Here is a 14780-nt window from a genome sequence, read left to right as displayed (position 1 = left end):
ACCACCATAGGAACTAGACTGCTTCTCAGGTAAAGATTCTCTACACAGACATTGAATATTATAACTGGCAAGTCCAGGGCCAACGCATTTCAAATTCCCAAAGTGATGTGGCGAAGGAAACTTGAGTTATCTTACTTCATTTTTAAGTGACATCAACTTTCAACTTGGTTTCATGTATTATTCTTTTGCCAGCCAAAATTACCTATTAGGTTTTTTAAAGTTTACCTTTCTAAACCAAGAGGAGAAAGCAGTATGTCATACACAGAGCGAACATTTGTACAGAGCTTTTACAGTTTACAAAGCCTCTTTCTGTGCCCACCAAATGCCAGTGAGTCCTTAGCAGCCACTTTACAGAGGAGGAAAGCTGGGAGCAGAGGCGACTTGCCCAAGATGGCCAGCAGTAACCAGCATGTGGACAGAGCCTTGGACCGAGTGATGTGCGCGCAGGACACCTCTGCTCTGGCTCTGGTGAACCAACGTCTCGCTTTCACAAGCTGGCTGTCCGACCGAGAAGAGGGGACCCTATATTTATGTTCATTTTTTTTCCCCACATACACAAGAGACAGCATCTATTATAGAATCCAACTGGATTTTATTTGACACAGAACACATCAGGACTGCAGGATTAGCTAACTGAAAAGACAAAGCAGAAAAGACCCAGTTCTACCTAACTTACAATTAAGTAACAGGAGGGCAAGTCATTAAATGAGTAACAAAACAGTTGAGCTTGATGGAGAATATTCTTTTTCTAGTGCCCATACCTGAAAGACAAAGTAAATTATTTTATTAATTCCGCGGTAGTTTCCTGTTTTGAGACTACACAAGCTGTTTAAACATATGAGCAAATTGGACGAAAACTTGGAAGAGATGGAAGTGTGCTCCCAAACTGGGTCTCCTGCCCCTTCATCTTCTCGTCCTCTGTAATAGCTTGCCTACCACCCCCTCCCCCCCCTTAGTAAAGGTCCCTCCCTGGGACTCAGCCATGCCCACTGGCCTCTCCTCCTAGTTATCAGACAGATGCCGGGCAGCATGAGGGGGTGAGAAGTCAGAACTGGTGGTTGTGAAAGGGAATCTGACCGGCTGGCTCGAGTCAGTGGCTCAGAGTTTGAGCCCCTGACCTCTGTTTACCCATGGCAGCCTTTCTGCACCTCCACTCCAGTCCTCAGGCAAGTCTGGGGTAAGGCAGGTCCGAGAATAGGACCAGGGCAGCCTTCACTTTCAAAACCTACCGCCAGGGCCATTCAGCTGTGACTGTACTCAGCATCAGGAAGAGGAAGGGAACACACACAAACCCCACTACGGAATGTGGAAAACTAGGCATGAATTTCAAGCGGTTTCTGATTTCCCTGCAGCCCAGTGTGGCCCTAATGAGATTATAAAATAAACAAGGCCGGGAAGTTTCTTCACAGTAAATGGGTTTCTTGAGCACAAACTCTTCATTATCTTACTTCATCTTCGTCCTGGTTCTCTCTGGGCAGTTAGTGTCTGAATAAAGTATTTCATTATTTGGGTGAAAGCCAGGGTACATGAACTCCAGATCACTGCTTCGATCCTTCTGGAAGGCTAGTAGGTCTGTAAAGGCTCGTTTCTTAAGAAATCCACTTGACTATTGTCTAAAAAAAAGTTGTGCCCAACTCCACACAGGGCAGAGCGCTCGTGTTTGTCAGTGAGCTGGAGAACAGCCAGGAGCTGCCCATCGGAGGAGACTGCTGCAACCTGTTCCTAGGGAAGGTTTTCTGAAAGCCACTGCCTGGCCTGATCGGCGTGCTCAGTGATGAGCACGGGCTTGTGAACCAAAGGGTCACAGATCTGAGTCCCAGTCTCGGGCATGTACCTGGGCTGCTGGTTCGCTCCCTGGCCTGGTGAGGGTGCATCTAGGAGGCAACCAGTTGATGTGTCTCTTTCCTATCTTGCCACCCCCCCTCCTTCCAACCCCTCTCAATGGGAAAAACCACCTCAGGTGAGAATTAACAACAAAAGAGAAAACCACTCAGTGGCTAAGTCGCTGGCTGGATACAGTGACAGTGTCAAAACCCACACACGGAATTCTTCGCCCTCCCCAGGGCCTGGGCTCAGCCCTGGGCAGACATATGGGGCAACACAAGCAGTTTTGGTCCAAAACAGGACCCCGAGGCTGCTCCAGGGAAGAGCAAGTCACAGAGGCCTCTGGAGCACTCGGGAAAGTGCTTCTGCCTGGACACGATTACTGTCCCGGCTCCCCGCAGAGCGCAAGCTCCCCAGAGCAGGGAAGGACCGTCTCCGCCATCGTACACCTCACACTCACTCGGCCGCACTTTGTTAGAGAGCAATGGTGTGACTTAGATACTGAGTATTTGGCAGGTTTCTTAAAAACGAACATGCATTTGATTTCCGAAACTCTTTACCTATGTAAATAACCCAGTCTGAAAGCAAAATAACTACTAATCAGGGATTTCTAAACACGTAACAAACTAAAGAATCTTATTCTTTTGTTTTTAAAAATAATTATATCCTATTAACCAAAAATCATATTTAAGTAAAAATCCCCATTCTCACAAAAATGTAAAAAAATGCAACTAAATACTAATTTCCAATTATCAGAGTAGCTAAGATGGAGAATGAGTCTCCCACCCAATCTTTTTAATCTCACTCCAGAGGGAGCCACCGGTAAGAGCTTCTTAGCTTTCCTGATCATCTCCGTATTTGAACTTGCAAATACTGGTATAGGCGTGTGTGCATATGCACTGTTTAGAGGAGTGTAAATTAGTATGTATTCTGAGGAAAGGAAAATCTGAAATTATCAAAAGTAAAAATGTACTACTTACTCAGAAATACCTCTTTTAAGAATTACTGTTTCAGATATATACTACTCACATATATATAATACACAAAGGTTCATGTATATGGATGCTCATCCCTACACATTATTTTTGATAGTGAAAAACTGGAAACCTAAATGTCTATCAACAGGAATTGATTAAATAAATTACAGTACATCGACACAAAAATATACTCTGCAACCATTTGAAAGGAGGTAGTTTGACATGCGTGGATGTGAAAAAATCTCCAAAATGAAATGAAAAAGGAAGGCAAATTACTATATAAGAAGCTCATATCTATGCTAAAGAAAAAAATTATATATGTATAACCCACCCATATACAGCATAACACGTGCATATATGTATAATCAGGAAAGCTAAGAAGCCCTTGCCAATGGTTACCTCCATCACGATGTGATTTTGAAAATACTTAATAGTTTGCAGATCCTATGAAATTCTCTCCTTCCATAGACCCGAGACAGCTGGGAAACTCTAGGCTGCAAACTTGTAATTCTGTGGATTTCCCATGCAGGTGAGTACCTTAAATAACCAAAAGCTAGTCTCTAAAACAAGGTATTCCCACGGCTCCATGTCTTAAGACTATGCAGCCTTCAGCCTGAGGTGAGACCAAGAACAGCACTGCCCACAGAGCCCAGGTTTGTAACATCGAAACAGCGGAGACACCTACTTTTGGAATTCCCACTCTCTGTTGTCCAGCGGACACACCTGCCGTGTTTTGAGCCAGCGAGAGATGCAGTGGAAGTGAAAAGCATGCTGGAAGAAAAGAGACATTTTATTAAAAATAACGGTGGAGGCTCAACCATCTACTCCCAGCATGTCTCCATGCAGCGGGTGGTTACACAGGGGGCTGGACAAGAGCAATGGGAGAGGCCAAGGTCACACTCACACACGGACTAGGCACAGGACGTTTCCAGTGAGACATGTGCTAGAAATGTCATTACCACCGCGGGAGGAAGCCATGTAGGAAGAAGTGCATGTTCCAGCAGTGACTCTCCCTTTCTCTTACGGGTAGATCCAGCGGCTCCCTGGTCCTACTGGCCCGGAAAGGAAGCTGCTACACCTTGGCCACATGCAGATGCCAAACCTCCCGGTCCTGGGCCCAGCTGTGCCCCCTCCGTGGAGAAGAGCCCCAGGAGAGCCTTCCCAGCCCTGGTGGTGCGCTGCCCTGCCACCCAGCCAGAGCTGAGCGGGTACTTCTCCACCTTCCCACACCCAGCTCCCCTGTTAGAACCTGATTCCAGATCTGTTCACAAACACAGCGCTATTACAGGACCCAGGACTCAATACGCCTTTAATGGCAAGGGGTTTTGTCTTATAAGGGAATGATGTATAAAAATTAGGGCAAAAGGAAGTATCATGATGGGCAAACCGCCCATAAGCAGCTGAAAGAGCATCAAAGAAGTTATTTCACGATCAAGACAGGAAATAAAAAGGCAAGAGTACCAAGAATACTGGCAGCTGGCAGGGAGCTGGGCGTTAGCTTTCAGACTGGGGAAGGGACAGCCTGTGTGCCCTGCACCTTAGTGACCTGCAGGTGCCCATCACAGCACGTCTGCCACGGCCATTATCCCTCCCCTGCTCAGACAGTAGAGGATTAAGGTACAAGTGGTAAGGGGTCCTTCTCATCTACTGTGTGATGGGGCAGCTGAGGTGGGGACAGGGAAGAAATGCTGACACTCCACCAAACGATGAAAGCTTCTGCAGGCTTGGATTACCAACAGTCTTGAGATCTGGTCAGTTATGTCTCCCATAACATGCATGGAACTTACAAGAAGGTTCACAATATGGATTATTATCTTGTGAACTGTCTTCTGACAAAGACAAAATCAGAATTCCCTAATTAAGAGTGGAATCCATAGCTAGTACGCTATGGATAGTCAACACAGCGACAGCTTCTGGAAGATCCCTTTCCTGTTGACTCTCACCCAACCCATTATGGACAAAAAGCCCACAAAACTTATAAAAGGCAGAAGCTGAGGCATTTTCCTCAATCACGGGGACAGACTCACCTAAGGCATCCAAGACACCTCCTCCACCTCCCCCGTCCCCAACAGGCACTCTGCAGTGCAGGGTCCTGTGTGCCCCAATCACCTCAGAAAATGAGGGAAAGAGGGGACGCAAATGAGGCTACAAGGCAGGTGACAGCAACCCTGGCCCTGCCTGACCCCAACCTTCTTCCTGCTAATAATCTAGGATACATTACGGAAATGCTGAGCAGTCTCCGAGTACACTGACCCGCCTTCACAGTTCACAGCAGAAGGTAACGTATTCCGTCACTGAGCATTACAGCAACTCTAGCAAGCAGGCATGACGGGGATTATCATCTCCATTTTATAGGCTGGAAACTGAAACCCAGGCGAGTGACCTGCCTATTTCATGGCGCTGGTTTTAGTAAAAGACCCAGAACTAGAGCCCATGACTAGTCCAGAGGTTTCTGCCACGCCAGGCTGGCTCCTCTTTCCGGCAGGCAGAGGAGTCTCTCCTTAGCCACATGTAAGGGAGCTCCCTCTCTTTTCCTCCTGCCAGAGTAACCTGGCTGTCAGTGTATGCCTGAACGCCAGGGGAGCGAAGAGCCCGTGTATTTTATTCTTTACCCCCATAAGCAACAAACGCTGTCCCCAGCCAATGCAGGCTCCCGGGACCCTGCCCAGAAGCCCCGACAGAACTGAGCGGAACCACAGCTGCATGTGAGCCTCAGCACTGACAGCCGCTATCTCTTCAGCAAACACACTACTCCCGATCCGTACTTACTTAGCAAACACTCATGCTTACTATGTGTCAGGAGGTGTTCTAAGTGCTGTGAACATAAACCACTTCATTCTGATTAAACTCTATGCAGTCTACGTTAGCCCTATTTTACCTGAGGGAACCCAGGCTGAGAGATGTCAAATACCTGTCTGAAGTCACTAGTCAGTTAAGTCACAGAATCAGGGAATGGCGGTCTGACTCCAGGCCTCTGAGGTCTGTGCAACGCAGAGGCTGTGGGTCCTCCGGACCTTGGCACAGGAGGTCCAGGCAGAACAATTTTAGCTCATCTGACTGGGACTATACGGCTATAAATGAATTTTAACACATGCTAGAAATAACATGTTTGATGTATGTTATGCTTCACAGCTGTCACATCCTGGAAGGCCGTACATTTAGTCCAATAATGCTGCACAAAACGTTTCTGACGTGAGCCATGTTTAAAAAATAACACCCCAAAAAATCCGAATTTAGTACATTTGCCACACTTCAAGTGCATGCAAACATGCACATGCACACACACACAATCAATTTATTCATCAAACTTAGTTCCACAGGTCACCCGCCCTTTAAAAAAATCAGTTTAGCCCTAGCCAGCTTGGCTCGGTGGATAGAGTGTCAGCCTGTGGACCAAAGGGTCCCAGGTTCGATTCTGGCCAAGGGCACATGCCTGGGCTGCTGGCTCGATTCCCAGTAAGGGGCGTGCAACAGGCAGCCGATCAATGATTCTTTCTCATCATTGATGTTTCTATGGCTTTCTCCTTCTCCCTTCCTCTCTGAAATCAATAAAAAAATATATATAATTAAAAAAAAAATCTGTTTAGAAGGTAAAGATTTCCATTAACAGGACAATATTCCAAAACCTGTGCCATAGGCTCTTGAAAGCAGTTCCCAAAGATTAATCTCCAAAATGTGGATAACAAGAGTGGGCCCACCTGTACAGTAACTAATAATTCTCCTGTAACAGGTGAGCAGCACAAAAGCTTAATCTGTTAAACTATTTGTATAGCTTTTGGGAGAGGGTTGGGCTGGTCATTTTTTTTCTAGTCATTTTCAAGACGGGCAAACAGGAAAGTGGTAACACATGTGCAGGCCACGCCGACAGGGAAAGACGCTTCCTTACGTTGCAGACTCCCCAGGCCACGGTGCACTCCTCGGAAGTGGCGGACGCCTGGTTAGCTTGACACTCTATGCCTGTGGGAACAAGAGCGACAGATCACAGACCGCAGGAGCAACCGCCGTGTGCTCTCTAGCAGCCCTCCCTGCGCAGCTACACAATGACACGGGGGAGCGGGGGAACAAAGTCTCCAGTGATTAACTAGGCTTGTCTTTTCAATGAATGTGAAGAGGAGTGAAGAACAGATAAGGCAGAGATGTGACTTACCAGTGTGCTTTGCAATGCTTTCCTACCCTTGCTCAAGAACAGAGTGATGAAAGAAAAGGTACTTTTTAGTCCTGCACATAGTCTGACTTGTCCAAATGAAAGTGAGTCCTCCTAATTTGGAAAATCTCGTAATTCAGGCACCTCCTAACTCTTACTGCTCTGGTAACTGGTGTCTTTTCCCTGTTGTTGACAAATGCTTCCTGTAGGCCCTCAGAACACCGGGCTTCCCCGCGGGAAGCTCCGAGGCCTAACGGAGTCAGGCAGACATATGTGAACTGGGACAGAAGTGATAAAAGGGGTGAGGAGACCTACAGCAAGCTATGCCCGTTCTGCACGAAAATGTCAAATCTTGAGTCTTTAAAACAGTCAACAAAGCAAATCTGTTCTGCCAGGGGGTTAGTGATGCTTATGGCCAGACCAGGGGAAGTCAGCCAAAAGCAGCCAGACAAGCAACACAGAAAGGGTTCCTATCATACTCCTGGCAAAGGCAGAAGCTTATTTCATGTGATATACAAAGCTTGGGAATTTTTTTTTTTTAAGAGAAATCCTGACATTAAAAAAAAAATACATATTTTATTGCTTTTTTACAGTTAGAAACATTGATGAGAGAGAAACATCGATCAGTGCCTCCTGCACACCTACTGAGGATGTGCCTGCAACCAAGGCATATGCCCTTGACTGGAATCGAACCTGGGACCTTTCAGTCCACAGGCCGACGCTCTATCCACTGAGCCAAACCAGCTGGGGCAGCTTGGGAATTTTTAAATTTCAATAGAAGCTAAGGAAGAAATGGCTTCATTTTGAAAGTGAACAGATGCCTCACTTTCAAGACACTGATGAAGCTGTGGTTTTAGGAAGAGACTAACTTCTTATGGACAAAGGATGCCTTCTTCAGCTGGAACTAGATTACCTGAGGTAGTGGAGAAAAACACCCAATAGACTGTATTTAATCAACTCTGTAAGTCACCAAAAAATGGGGGAATATAAAATAAATACAGGCATGTAGTATCAATTTGGACTCAAAAAAGGAAATTTTCAGATCAAGAATGCTTTGTAAGAGAGTCCAACTGGGGCCTAGCCATAATTAATTAATCTTATTTATTTAAAGCTATGTACATACATATTCATTTAATGCCAGACCAGAATATATTATAAAATGGCCATTGTAAACCAAGAATCTTATTCTCATCTTTAACAAAATGCCTTTTTCAAGAATCATATTCCAACCCTAACCAGGTTGGCTCAGTGGATAGTGTGTCAGCCTGTAGACTGAAGGGTCCCAGGTTCAATTCTAGTCAAGGGCACATGCCCAGGTTGTGGGCTCGATCCCCAGTAGGGGACGTGCAGGAGGCAGCCAACCACTGATGTTTCTATCACTCTCTCCGGGGGAAAAAAAAAAAAAAAAAAATTATATTCCATTTATTTCTGAAAGGAAGACAAGTCCAGTTGTGGCAATCAGATTTCTCTTTAGTGATTGTATTAAATAAATGGTATGTTTCTTAAGGATATAGATTTGGTCTCAGTCATTGTTTTATTCTGGTGCCTAGCGAAAGGTCCAGGATATAATTTTTTATTGAATGAATAAAAAATACAACTTGAAAATACTACTTTCATAATTTTTTGTTATAGTTCAGTGTTCTACTTTTTCATTTGACATTTAAAATATATGATAAAAATATATGATAAAGCAGGTGTCTAACTGAAGCTACATTGATCCCTTAAGTGGTCAACTCTAAGAGAAGACAAAGTATCTAAGGCCTTGTCTGTCATTATCTTCCCAAGAAGTGCATCTCTTCCATCCAGACAGACATACAACTTAAATATAGAGTAACAAACTAAAAATAAAAAATCAGGGTTATAAAAAATCATAAACTATTTACAGAAGAGAGCCCCTAAAAGTAAAATTTTCTTGGCTGTAACTCCTTATGAAAATGCATGGCCCAAGAAATTGGCAGGCATGTAATCAAATACCCCACCCAAACACATTGAAAAACGTGCGTGTTTTCCCGTGATGAGTTCCTGCTATCTGTGTTAAACATCATGGCGGCTGATCTGCTCTGACTGCTGTGTGAAAAGGCAAACAGGGTCAAAACTCAAAGAAACCACGGGCAGTAAGCTATAACAGCTTTCCAACACAAAGTATTTGATTTGTGCTTTCCACATTGCAATGATCACTAACTATTCCTCAATTCTGTGCTTTTATTATTCAACTAGGAGCCCAGTGTGTGGGATCCCTCAGCCTGGCCTGCGCCCTCTCGCAATCTGGGACCCCTTAGGGCAGTGGTTGGCAAACTCATTAGTCAACAGAGCCAAATATCAACAGGACGATTGAAATTTCTTTGGAGAGCCACATTTTTTAAACCTAAACTTCTTCTAGCGCCACTTCTTCAAAATAGACTCACCCAGGCTGTGGTATTTTGTGGAAGAGCCACACGCAAGGGGTCAAAGAGCCGCATGTGGCTCACGAGCCGCGGTTTGCCGACCACTGCCTTAGGGAATGTCGGACTGCCAGTTTCGGACCCATCTGAGGACTGTAGTAGTGTGCAAAGCCGCTGGTGGCCAGGAGGAGCCCGAACCCAAGCTGGGCCCCGCTGCACCTGCTACCGCGGCTTGGTAAGCTTGCTGAGCGGCACTCCTGCTGTGGGAGTGCACTGACCACCAGGGGGCAACTCCTGCATTGAGCGTCTGCCCCTGGTGGTCAGTGCGCATCATAGTGGCCGGTCGGCCGGTAGTTCGGTCGCTTTTATGTGTATATATATCGATGAGCAAATATTTAGTGAGAACCTATAACGTATTAGACACTATGCTAAATCCCGGGAACAAAGCAGTAAATAACATGGACATGAGAGGGAACCAATTTAAATTAAATGGTAGCTACAAAGGAAACTATACAATTTCTTAGGAATATTTAACAGAACTGTCATAGCCTGTGTTTGTGTGTATAAGTATGGTCAGTGAAACATCTTGGAGAAAATTCAAGATAAGATCTGAAGACCTCATCTTAATAATTCTGCATTACTCAATGAAGTAGCCACTAGATACATGTAGCTATTGAGCATTTGATATTGGCTAGTCTGAATTAAGATTAAACTAAATGTAAGTATAAAATACACGTCAAAGGCTTAGTACAAAGAGAATGAAAAGCCCTAGCTGGTTTGGCTCAGTGGATAGAACATCAGCCTATGGACTGAACGGTCCCAGGTTTGATTCTGGTCAAGGGCACATGCCTGGGTTGCGGGCTCAATCCCCAGTAGGGGGTGTGCAGGAGGCAGCCAATCAATGATTCTCTCTCATCACTGATGTTTCCATCTCTCTCTCCTTCTCCCTTCCTCACTGAAATCAATAAAAATATATTTAAAAAAAAAAAGAGAGAGAATGTAAAATATCTTACTTTAAAACACGGAAATCAGATTTGGATATAGTAGGATAAATAAAACAAAAATAACCTGTTTCTTTTACGTTCTTATGTGGGTACTGGTAAAGTTTAGATTACATATGTGGTTGCATTTGTGGCTCACATTTAGATTGGATACTGGTGGGTTAGACCAAGGTAGGGGGGAGAAGAGGCAGAGAACATTCCAGGCAAAGAGAACAGTATAAGTAAAGCCTCTAAAAAAGACCACGGATACTTCAAGAATGGAAAGCCAGAGACACGACCAGAGTGAGCGGGGGAGTGAGTTAAGATGAAGTTGGAGAGGCAGGTGAGTGATTTAAAAATAACTGCTTATAATTTCAATTCTACGAAGTTGAAATTTCTTTGTCCCATTTCTGATCTCAATAACAAACCATTTTAGTACCTGGATGAAAAAGTAATCTCAGCTCTTCCTTCTGGCCCCTATTTCTAAGTTAGTCCACCAATAGCCATAATCAAATCCGCCACGTGTGGTGGAATATGTGGAGATTTGAACAAAATGTCCATAGTGTAATTAACTGTTTAGATGTTGGCAGTGATGTCCTCTTAACTGTGATTGGGGCTAAAACTGAAAACTCTTACTTCTTAAGCTTCTTTTATTTATATATCTTGCCCAGCAGAAACTAGCTCTGATTGAATATCTTAGCTCAATGTTTTCTTTCTTTCTTCCTTTCTTTTAAAAAAAAAATATATTTTATTGATTTTTTACAGAGAGAAGGGAGAAAGATAGCTAGCTAGAAACATCGATGAGAGAGAAACATCGATCAGCTGCCTCCTGCACACCCACCACTAGGGATGTGCCCAAAACCAGAGTACGTGCCCTCTGGTTTCGGCCTGTGCTTTCTATTTCATTGTGAAGAATAAAACTGGTCACATCAGGATAGCCACAATCTCTGTAACCTCCTCAATCTCCTCCCATCCCCCTGCCATTACTTACAAAGATCCATAATGTGGTTCCTGCAGATGGCACAGTTATCAACCACAATGTCCCAGGCCCAGAGGGCTACTGCATTCCACTGCGAAGAGAAAAGGGAATAAAACACTCCTTGTAACACACACACACACACACACACGCTGTAGGATTTCATGCTACATAGGTTTGGCACATTAATTCAGTCTTACATATGTTCAACCATTCTCCAAATGGTTGAGTGTATCAACAGAAATTAATGAGTCACCAATTTAATTTTACCTTTTTTTCTACAGCTTAAAATCATTTCATCATTAAGCAAATCAGGAATAACATCTAAGTGGCCGTTTCAGGTTTAATAAGCACAGAGTTGAAGTACAGTTGTGGAAGAGATCAATGTCTGCATAAGTTAATATCTGCTCCTCCAGGTGGCTTTTGGATGCAGGAGTAGGGAGGTGAAAGCTAGGACCAGAATGAACTAAGATGCTGACTGGATCATGAAACGGGTAATCGTGGGATAAGCTGGATAACTAACTGCCCGGTGTCAGTACCCAGAACAAGGGCATCACTTAAATCCTACAAGATTTACTTCATAATAAACTCTACAATTCACTAGAATTTGACTTAGCCCTACCATCAAATTTTTCACACTCAGACTCTGATATTAAGAAACATTCCCCAGTAAGAGTTTATTTACATTGGCATTGAAGTAACTCAACCTCCTGGCTTCTGCAATTATTAAATATCCCCAAACTTCCTTTTTTACCCACTAATTGGGGGCCGCTTTCCAAACTGTCATCTCTTTCAATCCAGTTCTCAGTAACTTCTGCAGCACTTTTCACGCGACAGCTTCAACTGGGGAGGGAAAATATCCTGCTTCTCTATTCTTCTTCAACATGGCTGCTGGCTGTGACTGAGGCAGGGCCCACAGTGAAACGCCAGGCAGCAGCCGGAGGGGGGACGCTGCCTGCGTCTGGCCTGATGGGACAGGGATGACGCCGTCCCCGTTTCACAGCCTTCACTTCGGACAGATTTGCTTTATCTTGGGCAGGACTCGGCACTTTGCTCCCCATCTCTTAGCAAACCACCTCTAAGGCATTTCATGCAAAAAGACCCATTCCAGATTTTCCCACTTTTAGCAGGTCGTTCGCAACTAGTACTCAAACCTTTCCTTAAAAGATACAATTTGGGCTCGCATTTTAACGAACTCCAGCAGGCTTTTTTTTTTTTTTTTTTTTTTTTTGGGGGGGGGGGGTTCTGGATGTGATATGACCGGGCTGGCTTGTTGTTACAAACCAACACGCCTCCCCAAAGCAAGAGTTACACTCAAGACACTTCCTCGGCGGGGCTCTGGTCAGAGAAGGAGCTAAGGGTATTGGACGCCTCGATTAGGCGAGGCCGGGTATGGGCCTCTCAGGGTGAGGGGGACCCCGACTTTCGGGAAGGGGCGGGGCGGGGCCATCGGCCCGGCTCCTCGGAGGCCTCCAATGCGGTAGTACTTCAGGTTCCCGGCCTTCGCTGCGCGGCCCCATCCTCCACCCTCCGCACCGCTCCGACTCCCCCTACACCCCCCCGCCCTCCCCCAACACCACCGCCGCCACCGCCACTCCAGTGACAGCTCAGACGCTTGGCTCCCTCAGCCCCCTCACAACTCCGCACATCTCAACAAGCGCCTTCGTGATTGGCCGCTCAGCCTCTAAGTGAAACCAATACTAACAGCGGCAGTGGGCCACAGCCACGCCGATCAACCCTAAAACCCGCCCCCCAGCTTCCTTTCATGGTACCCGGTCCTAGGAACGCCCCGAAATGAAGCCCTTTCCCCCGCGCCTCGGTCATCCTAGGGCCTGCCAGCCATCTCCGCTCCTCTCTAGCTCCCCTGAGGAAGGCGCTGGCGAGACCCAACCTTTTTCACTTCAAAGCGCTTCTTCCCCGCGCCGCTGTTGGTGCCGCTCGGGGTGTCCACATCCATCGCTGCCGCCATTTTGGAAACACACGGTCCGCCGTCTAGCCACTGCGCCTGCGCAGCAGTGCACTGGCTCCTCCCCCCGCCCCGGCTCCTCCCCCCGCCTCGGCTCCTCCTCTACACTCCACCCCTGACTGGCGCGCGGGGGTTTGTGGGCGGGGCGTGTGGCCACGCCCCTTAAAGGCGCTGGCGGAGGTTTCCCCCCTCCTGCGACGGCCGGGGAGGAGGCGGTGGCCCGGCGGCTGGGGCGAGGCCGGGCGGGGCCGGGCGGACGTGAGCGAGCGGGGAGGAAACGCTCGGAAGGACTCGCTCTCGTCGCCCTCCCGCGGGGAGGCCCGGCCGCACTGCTGCAGCTGGGGCGGCGGCTGTTTCCTCCGCCCGGACCGCGACCTGCGGCCCCGGCCCCGCCCCGCCTCCCCGGCCACCCCGCCGCTCGCGTGCCGGCGGGTGTCCTCCTCCTTCCGCCGGGAGAGGGGTGCGGGTGGCGGCCTCCCTCTTTTACTGCCGAAACCCGCGTCCACACACGGGCCGATCGCAGATCGTGGCCGCCTCCCGAGCCAGGCCCGACATGCCGCCTCCCGTGGAGGCCTGAGGCCGGGCAGCCGGGGCCCTGAGTCCAATTGGGGAAACGCTCCGGAAGCTCAGAACGTCCTCACGGAGCAGGCATCCTGCAGCTCCGCCTTCACCTGCCCCCCTGAAATAACCAGGAAGGAGACGCCGCACCCCAGAATGGCCTTTGGTTAAAGGAACACGATTTGACGCACTTGAGCACACGTTTCCTGGTTATCTGTGGGGTTCTTTCTCCCTAAATTCGATCCTCTTTTCGCTTCTCTAGCCATAGCCACATCTCTAGTCCTGAATTTGTGTGACCCAGTCAGCTATGTATTCTTACCGGACATCCCTTCCCAGCCCAGACACCTGTCCTTTATGTCACCCTCAGACCAGGACCTCGTTCTGTATCTCTCACCTTGCAGAGGTATAACTCAAATCACTCTTAAATTTTATATTGGCTTTATTAGAAATTTCCTATTTTCTCTTGAAAGGAAACCGGAGAGCAATGGAGTGTATGTTGACTCCATTGCTAAACCAGAATAACTGCAATTTGTTTCCGGTCTTAGTCATAAACAGGTACAACGAATCCGTGAAAACATCTCGGCTTTAGCCAGACTCGGAAGGGAAAGGAACCCTACAAAGTTTTTCTTAGTTCAAGTTTTGCTAATGATTCCATGTTAAGGTTTCTGTCATCTATTGATTGTGTCCTTGCAGGCCCCTATATGAAGTCTAGGAAGCTTTAGTAAATTAAAATATTGAAGGCATATTTATCCTTCATTCACCGAGTTCATTGAGTATGATCCAGGTCCTGATACAGAGAAGAGAGACAGTGATGAAGGTGTCAAACTCCTAGCAAGGAAATGACATGTCAATGAAGAGAGACAGGAGATAATCTCTGGCATCCCCAAGGGCTAGGAAGAAGACACAACAAGATCATGAGGTTGAGGGGAGATGGAAGCAATGTTAAATTGGGTGATTAGGTCTTTGTGTGGAGC

General features: G+C 46.7%; 1 protein-coding gene across 3 annotated transcripts; it reads right to left on the bottom strand.

Moving 5' to 3' along the window:
• Positions 1-572: 572 nt before the first annotated feature.
• On the bottom strand, positions 573-13372 carry RBX1 (ring-box 1; the record flags this gene model as incomplete). Of its 3 annotated transcripts, XM_084879143.1 has the most annotated exons (5): positions 13174-13372; positions 11298-11376; positions 6688-6758; positions 3487-3572; positions 573-761 (listed from the first exon to the last, which is right to left on the bottom strand). In XM_084879143.1, the coding sequence occupies exons 1-5, from the start codon at positions 13249-13251 to the stop codon at positions 749-751; spliced, it is 327 nt and encodes a 108-aa protein (XP_084735269.1). In that variant the 5' UTR covers positions 13252-13372. The 3 variants fall into 3 exon arrangements, with proteins under 3 accessions (XP_084735269.1, XP_084735271.1, XP_084735270.1); XM_084879145.1 differs by lacking the exon at positions 3487-3572 and having other exon boundaries at positions 13174-13310; XM_084879144.1 differs by lacking the exon at positions 573-761 and having other exon boundaries at positions 3483-3572; positions 13174-13310.
• Between the last annotated feature and the right edge of the window lie 1408 nt (positions 13373-14780).

This window comes from Pipistrellus hanaki (assembly GCF_964339955.1).
Source record: "Pipistrellus hanaki genome assembly, chromosome: 3".
Lineage (NCBI taxonomy): Eukaryota > Metazoa > Chordata > Mammalia > Chiroptera > Vespertilionidae > Pipistrellus > Pipistrellus hanaki.
Note: the sequence above shows the minus strand (reverse complement) of the source record. Positions and strands in the feature narration are given on the sequence as shown.